The following is a 10,678-nucleotide window of genomic DNA, read 5'->3' as shown; positions in this document are numbered from 1 at the left end:
TCTGCCTGAAACGTCACCGAGGAGACGACCGTCTGTGGGCGGAGCTAACACACACTTACAGGAGCACGCACGCACGCACGCACGTACACACGCGTACTTTCGCTTTCGAGAAGTTCCAGTCGTCGGACACCCCGGTCTCTTTTTATCTGCTCTTTGATCCGTTCGCGGTTTGGGGTTTGGTCGAAGTTAATCTCATCCACCGGGGTTTTGGTAAATGCATGTCGTGACTGTTTGCAACGTTAGAATAAGGTAGACTATAAAAAGTTACACCTGATGGGATGTTAGCTGTAATTTATGTTTAATTTCAATAGCATATTTTCGAGTTTTAACTGCAGACAGCAGACAAGTATAATAAATAGTTAACCTGCCAGTCCTTTTATATATATATATATATATATATATATATATATATATATATATATATATATATATATATATATATATATAGAAGAGCTTGAGAGGATGTGGAGGGTGAAGGTAACGGTGGTCCCCGTGGTAATCGGAGCACTAGGTGCGGTGACTCCCAAGCTAGGCGAGTGGCTCCAGCAGATCCCGGGAATAACATCGGAGATCTCTGTCCAGAAGAGCGCAGTCCTGGGAACAGCTAAGATACTGCGCAGGACCCTCAAGCTCCCAGGCCTCTGGTAGAGGACCCGAGCTTGAAGGATAAACCGCCCGCAGGGGCGTGCTGGGTGTTGTTATATATAATTGTATTCAGATAATCTTCATTTAAAATTTAAGAAAATAATATTTATTGACGTGTGAGGATCTGGAACCAAACAATTTTTTGAATTATTATTATTATTATTATTATTATTGTTATTATTATTATTTCCTTTAAATCTGGCTAAAAACTAAAGCAAGTATTAAAGAAATTCCAAACCAAACTCCTTACATAAAAACATGTGTAGCCTATCTTATCTCCATATGGCAGAAATCAAATAAGCACTTTCATTCATTTCTTAACAGATAACTTACTTTAGCTGCTGATTAAAGAGCACAGCCAGCTCTTATTTACCTATACATATTAGCCAGTTCTCTACTTGAGGGTTTACAAACTATTTGTGAAATAAAAGTGTGATCATAAACCACTTAATAGGGTGTATTTTGCAATGCTTCAGATTTTGGTATTGCTGTGTTGATATGGTAAAATGATAAGTGGGAAATAATTTTACAGTGATCTGTTATTGAAACAACGTCAGTGGGTTATTATTTTCTGGGGGTTTTTTCTGTTACATTAGCAGAAACCTGATAGCATTGTATTATTACCTGTGAACGATAGTGTTGTTGCCCCACAGCCAGAGGTTCCTGGATTCAGGGCAGGGCGTTTTTCCCAGCGATTGAGCTCCCGCACTCATGGGCATTGTCATGAAAGGGATTTTAAATCCAAAAAGTTTCACTTCCTAGTTTTTAAAAAAAGAGCAGAATAGTTTATCACACTTTTTATTATGAGATAAATCTAATTGGAAGTGTAGAACAAAAAAGAAATCTCACTTTTCCAAATATCTTGCTCCCATACATGTTTGGACAAATGCTTTTGGGCCACACCTCATAATCTTCAAAGTCAGAGTTTTTCAGTCTTGTTGCCACAGTTGTGTCAAATCAAGCACCTTAGCCATGCAATGGGCATGATACTATAACACAATGCAACCAGTATAAGTCAGTTTCTGAAATGTCTTTTCTCTTGGATATTCCATGGTCAACTGTAAGTGGTATTATTACAAAGTGGAAGCATTTAAGAACCACAGCAACTAAAAGGCACAAAGGCACAGACCACGTAAAGTCGTAGAGTATGGTCACTGATGTTGTAAAAGTTGCCAATGCGCTAGTGATTCAATAACTTCCTCTGGCATTAACATCAACAGGAAACTGCACCAGAAGCTTTGTGGCATGAGTCAATGGCCAAGCAGCTCTTGTAGCTGTAATATGTAGACAGCCCAGTGCTTTTACTCATGTAGTGTATATATGTTGTGTTGCTTTAATGTAAATCTGCTGTTGGCCTGGGGTGTAAAGTTAAATAGCAGCTTAAAAAAATCTGGCTTGTGTGTTTTAAAGATGAAACATTTGCATATATTTTCTTTACAACCATGACAAAAGCAAACATCGCATGGAAAGTGTGATGGATAAAACACTGCATTTATTTCCATTTCCAACAAATAACTGTGACTAAAGCCAAATGGATTGTGCATAAACTGTAATCCACGGTCATCTTTGCAGCCTGGGTGTTATCACGGGTCATCTGTGAATCCTGTGACACTTCAGCGAATATACAAATCTCCAGTGCAACTTGGGGTAAATTAAGTGGGAGCTTGTGTCTGCTGAGAGCTCATTGGTAGATACTGCATTCATGGAAACTGCGTTATGGAGCACAACGGTGAAGTCATTAAGAAGCTTACAGACGTTCTGGCAGATTAGGTTTTTCTCTTCTAATCCTGTAGATTACCACTGCACAAGCCCTGCTGGCTGAGAGTGCGTCGATGCGTTGCAGTTTCTTTACATTGATCATTTTTGTGTGTGTGTACTAAAGTGTCATCACTGAACTACGTAGACTAAGACTGATACGAGCGGAAAAAGGACAGGTCAAAGTGCGGCAGAAGTACCGAAAGTAGGCATGGGACCAACACTTTGAAAAAACCACTGATGAAGCTAGGATTTAAGGATCTGACCTGGATTTACTGAAGCGCAACATGGATTTTTGTAAATATTATTTGAAGGAGATATTTTGTTGCACTGACACACCATAGTTGGTGAACAGAACTCCTAACCTACACCTAAGGAACCACTGGGTGAACAACGAGGATCATCTCTTTTGGAGGCTCATGCTCTCTGTAGTGAAATGGAGACAGAGCCATGTTGTGAAGCGCATAATGACCCTGGAGTAATGGCTACAGATTCTGAGGTGAAGGAGGCAATTTTCGGACTTGTTGATGGAAACAGTCTCAATGAGCTGCCCCGTGCGCCTGCAGAGGAAGGCGAGGAGCTGTTTGGGAGTGAGCAGGCTGAAACAGAGAGAAGTGCAGCAGAGAATAAAGACACTGAGATAAAAAGCCCCTCTGATCCTGAGCAAGAGAGTGGGGAGACAAGATGCAAGGCAGTGAAGAAATTCAAAAAATCAAACAGTTGGAAGATGGTAAGATTTCAAGACCCATCAACAGAAGATGATGTGTTGGAGAGGGACAGCTCCACGGAGAGTCTCTTTCCTGAATATGCCACACAGGAGTGGACTTCCACAAGCTTTGAAGACCTGTTCATGGCAGAAGATTGGACAGAGATTACAGGTAAGATACATTATGTGTTGGTAGGAAATCCTTTAAAAAAATTAATAAATTAGATTTTATAACCTTTATCTGTCTCATATAGTTTTGACGACAAACTAAAACAAGTGACCAAAACGTGACCGAGCTAAGGCCCGGCCTGTTTGTGGCTGTTTCTGAGCACGTGTTTACCCACAGCAGATTAACCCCATTTCCTTCTGCACAATCTTTTCTTCTTTCCTCACGCAGAGGACCGGCTGTTGAGGAAGAAAGTGCTGGAGCCTGGGACTCCACAGGGCCCGCACCCTGCCTGGGACCAGGAGGTTACTGTAAAGATGCAGTGTGTCCTGGAGGACCGCACTGTGGTGGAAAAGGACTGCAAGCTTGTCTTTGTTATTGGAGAGGGAGATGTGAACCAGGTGAAAGCTTTAAGCCTCTGCCACAACGTGTGTTTCTGCATTATTGAGAGTGTGTATTACATCACACTTGTTTGTCTCTGTATTACATCACACAGTGACAGATAGAGACACAAAAAGTAGGTCAGGAAATCTCTCTAGCCAAGCTGCTGAGTCCGTGAGCTAACATCAGCATGCTAACATGCCCATGCTAACAGGCCCATGTTCTGAGTGACTCAGAACATGGGCCTGTTTGTGATTAAAACAAAAGAAAAAAGAAAAAAACCAAAAGTGTAGTCGAGGTCAGAAGCAAGAGCCAGGCAGAAACCAAAAATCTGGAACTGGTTAATTACTACTTAATTACTGCTCATAAGATAATTACAGATGAAATAATTTGTTGCTGCGCTGCTAAAATGAGGCAGAATCCTCTTGATGAGGTTCAATTAAATTCAAATCAGTTTTTTCTCATATAGCACCAGTTCTCAACAATAGTCAATCAAGACACTTTATATTGTAAAGTAAAGACCCTAAAATATTAGAAAGAAACCCCAACAATCACACGATCTCCCATGAGCCAACACTTGGTGACTGTGGGAAGGAAAAACTCAATTTTAACAGGAAGAAACTTCATGAGATAGCTATTAGTTATATAATCATAAAAAAAAAACAGAATTGCTCACCGACGTTTTTCTGTCTTATTTATTCAGAAGATATTCTGAGCTATATATGAATAAATAATAAACCAAATGTAAAGGTAAGCCATCCAATGAATATTAGACTTAACCATCAACCTCTTGTGGTGGCACAAGAGGAAACCTCAGCGGCACACGAGTAAAATTATTGCTTGTCCTCTAATATCAAAACAACCAAGTCCAAACGAGACCTATAAGACCAACCAGACAGACTGACATTGACAGTCATTAAGCTAGCATATCGGAAAACCAGGTTCAGATACTTGGAGTTCATCATCTAACGTTGCAGTCAGTTAGAAGAAGCAGACACTGTCTTTTGTGTAATTCAAATAATACGTACTCAATCCTCTAAATGACTTGTACTTTGAGACCTGCAGGCCTTGGAGGAGTGTGTCATGTCCATGCAGAAAGGAGAGATCACATTACTGCTAACAGATTCGCAGTATGCCTATGGACTTCTGGGAAGGTAAGGACTTTCCAGTTATTGTTGTTTGATGATAATGTTATGAACTAATGAAATGCAATGAAACGGAAACAAGAAGTGGGCTGTTACTTTTTTTTTTCAACATGAATGACAATTAGATATCATCCCAGTTAGCCGCCCAAACCTCTTGAACCTGTTGCTGTGGGGGCGGCCTGGTTATCCAGGGGTAGCAGGGTTAATGGACCATAAACAGGAGCAGATGGCTTCCTCCTAACAGCCTGCAAAGGCTGCCTATCACCGGTGCGTTCACAACATCCCGACCTATGGGAGCGCAGCGCTCACGTTATGGCCACTGGTTTGGGTTTATAACCTTTACACCATTAAAGAGTCAGGATAAACACAGAGGAGATTGGTGTGTCACTGCAGAAAACCCGATTGTTTATAGTTTAAATGTTTGTTCTAGATAACCTGAACACGTGAGAATGAGACAGTAATGCACCACAGTGATTAGATGAGATTGTGTATAACACCAGTGAAAAGACTTAACGAAAACATATTAGCAGATGTTTTTAATGCGATTTGTTTCCCCCTGCATGATGTTGCTGTAACATTTTTTCCGCACAGCATTTTATTCCATATTAAGCAATTTCATAAAAAGTAAAATTGTGTCCATTAATTTAATTCTAAAAGCCATAATGTGAGCTCTGTACTAATGTTTGAATAGCCCCACACCCATTAGAGCAAATTAAAGATTATTAGACAGTGGCTCTCTGACTGGAGAGTAGTAACAAATATCACATTTGTCTGCATTTTTTTCTAGGTGTAAATCATACTGTACCATTAACTGAGAAGCTGTAATTCAGAGTAATTCATAAGAAAAACATCTATACGCCCCAAAATACTATGTATCAGTGAAAGACTGAAAAAGGTTCAGTGAACTTTGTTCAGATTTACTGAACACAGTGTTTTTCCCCCAGTGTGCGTGTAGGTTATAATGAGTGCTGTACATAAGGTTCTGTTTGTGTTACGGAGACATGATGTGTGAGAGGTAAGGACGAGGAGTGTCTGAGGTGTTGTCTGGAATCTGGCCCAGCGTTGTGCGTGCAGTAAGAGACAGCAGGAGGTTAGTTAATGATTGTTTTGATGGAGCTGATTAGGGCTGTGTGCTGTGGAGTCAAACTTATTTGTGCCTAAAGGTAGACAATCAGAGCTTCGTGCTGGTTTAGATTATATTCGTCTGTCACTAAACTAAATATTTAGTGTGACGTTTGAGAATTTTAGTAGTGTGGGATGTTTCAAGGGATAAGCTTGTACCTGCCTGCGTAAATTTAAGCAGCAACAGATGTCGTGTTTCACTGTAGACGTGATGGCTGTAAAATATAAGACAATGAGGCTAAATCTCAGCAGCCTCTTTCTGTTTGAAGGCACATTGCTGAGTGGATTGAACTGTGTTAGTCACCTGTTGCGCACAATGCCACTTCACCGTTGTCTGCAAGAAGGGTGCCAGTGTGATTCAGCACAGGGCGGTGGAGTGGTCTTTAGTTCGGAGTGTGGGTGATGGGCTGGCTGCAGTGTCTAATGTGATCATGAAATGCAAATGTGAATTTTGAAAGGAGGTGAACACAAGGATGATGAAACGCTGGCAAATGTTGGCAGTGTTTAGCCACTTGGTTACAGAATAAAAGATTAAGGAACGCTGACGTTTGTCCTGTGAGAAAGAAAAGCTCAGAGCCCTTTAAAGACTACAAGTGACAAAAGACTTCATCATGTTCGCCTTTTTGTGGAACAGAAGTGTGCGTCAGTTCTGTTCCCGCTGAGAGATGCTACTTAGTCAGAGACACAGACTGCATCCCCTCAATCAGCAGGTCATTATCAGAGAGGAGTGGAAGCTAACATCTGTTGATCTCTGGACGGGCACTTTAGCATTCATAAAACCTTCAGGAGCCGGAGCGAGCCTACCTCATCTGTCCTGCGCAACCCCAAAGTCAACAACTTTATCTATCACCAGTAGCTGCTTTCGCTGTACGGCTAAACTCGCAAAAGGAGGAACTGTAATTTGAAAAGTTTACATTATGCACAGCACATGTATTTTTAGCTCTGTCTCACTGTGAAGAGAGTGCACCCTACGGTTATTTTGGCCAGCTGTCAACAAACATAAACAGAAGGTTTAACACTCGTGTTGGCACCAAAGGTGTTGGCGTACATTTACTCCTGGCATTACTGAGAACTAACTCAGCAGCATACATGTTAAAGTGGAGTTAATTAGACCACTGGGAAGTGTCAGAGTTAAATTAATAGTTTTATCCAAGTCCAGATGGACAGTGCCAGCCAGCTAATTATTCTAGTTTTGCAACAATGTGTTATGAGGGTATTGTGTGCTATTTATCATCAATCCATGTATTGTTTATTTGGCACTGCTGTTCAGCTTATTATTATTACAAGTACTTATTAAAATAAAAAATAACAACTTTAAATTTCTTGGTTTACAAAATAAAACATGTTAAAACAAACTTTAAATAGAAATATTAAGAGCATGGACGTGGTGCAAAAGCCAAGCTTGGATATGATATGTCTACATGATATATACACTCACCAGCCACCTTATTAGGTACACCATTGTAATATTGAGTTGGAGCTCTTGTTGCATTCAGAACTATCTTAAGTCTTCATGGCATATATTCAACAATGTGCTGGAAACATCGCCCTCCGTTTCCTCGGAGGGCGCTCTCTGCACCGGGGCTGTTATTGACCGTGGCTGCTGGGTCTCTGGGGTCCTCTCAGCCTGGTTGGGGGGCTCCTTGGCCTCCCTCCTGCTGTGTGCCCAGCCCGGAGGCTGCGGTCTGTGACCGGCTCCCGGTGCAGACGGCTCTCTGTTATAATGTTTCCTCACTTGGCTCATGCGAGCCCAGCCCAATTTTTACTCTTTAAGTGTGCGCGTGTGTGTATGTGTGTGTGGGTGGGGGGATATATGTGTATTGAGAGTGTGGGGAGTGAGTTGGAGGGTGGGGTGGGCTGCTTTTAACTATGTAAAGCACTTTGTGCTACATTTTTTCTGTATGAAAAGTGCTTTATAAATAAAGATTGATTGATTGATTGATCCTACAGAGATTGACATGAGAGCATCACACAGTTTGTTGGCTGCCGTGATGTGAATCTACAGTTGAACCACATCCCAAAGGTGCTCTGTTAGATTGAGATCTGGTGACTCTGGAGGCCATTTAAACACAGTGAATTGTAATGTTCAAGAAACCAGTTTGAGATGATCTGAGTTTCGTTACATGGTCTGTTATACTGCTAGAAGCAGCCATCGGAAGATGGGTAAGCTGTCATCATGAAGGGATGACATGGTCAGGAACAATAGTCAGGTACTCTGTGTTTTTAAACAATACTCAGTTGGTACTACAAATAGTGCCAAGAAAATATACCACACTCCATTACATCACCAGCAGCCTGAACTGTTGATACAAGGCAGGATTAATGCTTTCAGATTGTTTATGCTAAATTTGACCCTACCATCTGAAAGTCCCAGCAGAAGCTGAGACTCATCAGACCAGACAACGTTACTGTGATTCTTTACTATCCAGTTCTAGTGCGTCTGTGCAAACTGGAGCCTCGAATTCTTGTTCTTAGTTGACCAGAGTGTTGGTCTGCTGCTGTAGCCCATCTGCTTCAAGGTTTGATGTGTTGTGCATTCAGAGATGCTCTTCTGCATACCTTGATTGTAACAAATTGGGTTACTATTGATAAGATAAGATAAGAGTCTTTATTGTCATTGCACAGCCACACATAGTACAATAGTACAATAGTACAATGAAATTGGAAAACTGTCCCACGTCAGCACGTACAACACAACACATCACAACACAATACAGCAACTTATGTAATAAAAGTAATAAAAAGAAAAATAAGTGTATGTGTACTGCACATAGTTATTATTGAACCTTGTTATGAATATAAATATTTTTATTTTTATTGTTGTTACCCCCTGAAAAAGTCCAGGGAATTAGGCAATCAGTTCAGCTGTTTGCATTGATCAGGGCTATTGCCCTGTTGTAAAAGCTGTCCTTGAATCTGTTCGTCTGCGACCACAGCAGCCTGAACCTCCTGCCAGACTGCAGCAGCTCAAATACCCGGTGTCCTGGGTGTGTGCAGTCCTGTAGGATGCTGCGTGCACTCTTGAGACAGCGAGTGCTGTAGAGGTCCTTCAGGGAGGGAAGAGGATGTCCAATGACTTTTCGGGCCATATTAATGACCCTCTGAAGTGCTTCCCTATCAGATTGGCAGAGTCAGACCATTCTCATCTGAGCTCTGACACCAATTAGGTATTTTCTCTCAGACAGAATTGGCATTTACTGGATATTTTCTCTTTTTTGGACCATTTTCTATTAACCCTAGAGGTGGTTGTGTGGAAAAACCCACTATATTACATGTTTCTGAAATGCTCCAACTGGCCCGTTTCACACCAACAACCATGCCACTTCACTTTTCTTCCCCTTTTCTGATATTGAGTTTGAATTTCAGCAGATCATGGTAACCAACAGTGTAGATACTAAACTCAGTTGTTTGCATGTGGTCAGCTGATTAGATATTTGTCAGTATTTAGAGCACTCATCAAACATCCCTTTTCTGCTTTCAGGCTAACGAATGTTAAGATACATTCATATAAACTTGGCAAAGTGGCACTTAGAGTTTAGTTTGAAAATAATCCAAAATTAAAACCTTCATTTGATTTCCAGAATGAATTATTATAAGTGTGGTCAGATCGACTCAGTTACCATTGGGGTTTTATTATCAGTATGTGAGTTATACCATCTCCTGACAGGACAGTAAAGCATCAAAGTACACACATAGCTAGATGATTGTAGTGTTCTCAGCTAAGGGGCCAAAATCCTATCTTACAATTTTAAACACAGTTATCTGGATCAAAAAAATACAAAATAACATAATTAGTTCCTTCTTTCTCTGCTCATCTTCATCAAGTTCATAAGAGAGAATGTGAAGTGCAAAACGCAATTGCAATACACCTATGAATAGCCACTAAAGGAAGGGCAGAAGAACAGGAGACGGCTATTGTCAGTTTCTGAGGAGAGAAAAACAAACAAGTGGAGGGGAGGAATCTCCTTCTCTTTGGCCCCAGGGGATGTGGGCTTGGTAACTTCTGGAGCTTTGCTTACACCACCTTTACTCTTCTGACTTTATTGTTGGAAAGGTGAAAGACACTTTATAAAGCTTCCGTTCATGGGAAAGTACTGTAAGACTCACCTTAACAATCATTGTAATTTTGTAATACATGGATCTCAGTGTGAGTGCAAAACGTTTTTCCTTCTAATATCACACTGGATCCGACTGAAGAATTGATAAAATCCTGGACTGGTTTCCTCCAATATTCTAAAGACTGAGAAAGGCACTCCTGTCTGACAGTAAAGGGAAACTTTGTTACTTTTGAACAACAAATTCTGTTTGCAAGTCTTTGTGAGTACTGGAGCATGTGTGAAGAAATGTTCTAAAGTCATTTGGACTCTTTTAAGTGTAAAGACTGTCTCAGGAGATGTTGCTTGAAGCAGTGTTGCTTAGGTCTGAAGACTACACGCTTCCAAACAAATAAATCAAATTGCTTTGTGGGTAATTGGTGTGCAAGTTTCGACACAGAAGAAGAATCTCTGCTTGATTTTCATCGGTTTCCTTGAGATTGTCTGTGTGACAGTGTTGTTGGAGTGCAATGCTGGCTTGGAAGAGATGGGAAATATAATAAAATACAAACAAACACAGTGATGTGAAAAAGTATTTCACCTCTTTCTGATTTCCTTTTTTTCATAATTACACATTTCAGATAATCAAACAATTTTAATATTAGTCAGAGTTACCTAGAGTAAATACAAAATGCAGTTTTTAAATGATTATTTCATTTATAAA

General features: G+C 40.6%; 1 protein-coding gene across 1 annotated transcript in view; it reads left to right on the top strand.

The window, feature by feature from the left end:
• Positions 1-618: 618 nt before the first annotated feature.
• The window catches only part of fkbp16 (FKBP prolyl isomerase 16), a 34,713-nt gene continuing 24,653 nt past the window's right edge, over positions 619-10,678 (top strand). The window contains exons 1-3 of the mRNA XM_080874242.1: positions 619-3,278; positions 3,504-3,673; positions 4,719-4,807. Coding sequence (XP_080730368.1) covers positions 2,837-3,278; positions 3,504-3,673; positions 4,719-4,807 — 701 coding nt within the window. The 5' untranslated portion in view covers positions 619-2,836. The remainder of the gene's footprint in view (positions 3,279-3,503; positions 3,674-4,718; positions 4,808-10,678) is intronic.

Source organism: Rhamphochromis sp. 'chilingali' (genome assembly GCF_963969265.1).
Source record: "Rhamphochromis sp. 'chilingali' genome assembly, chromosome: 2".
NCBI lineage: Eukaryota > Metazoa > Chordata > Actinopteri > Cichliformes > Cichlidae > Rhamphochromis > Rhamphochromis sp. 'chilingali'.
Note: the sequence above shows the minus strand (reverse complement) of the source record. Positions and strands in the feature narration are given on the sequence as shown.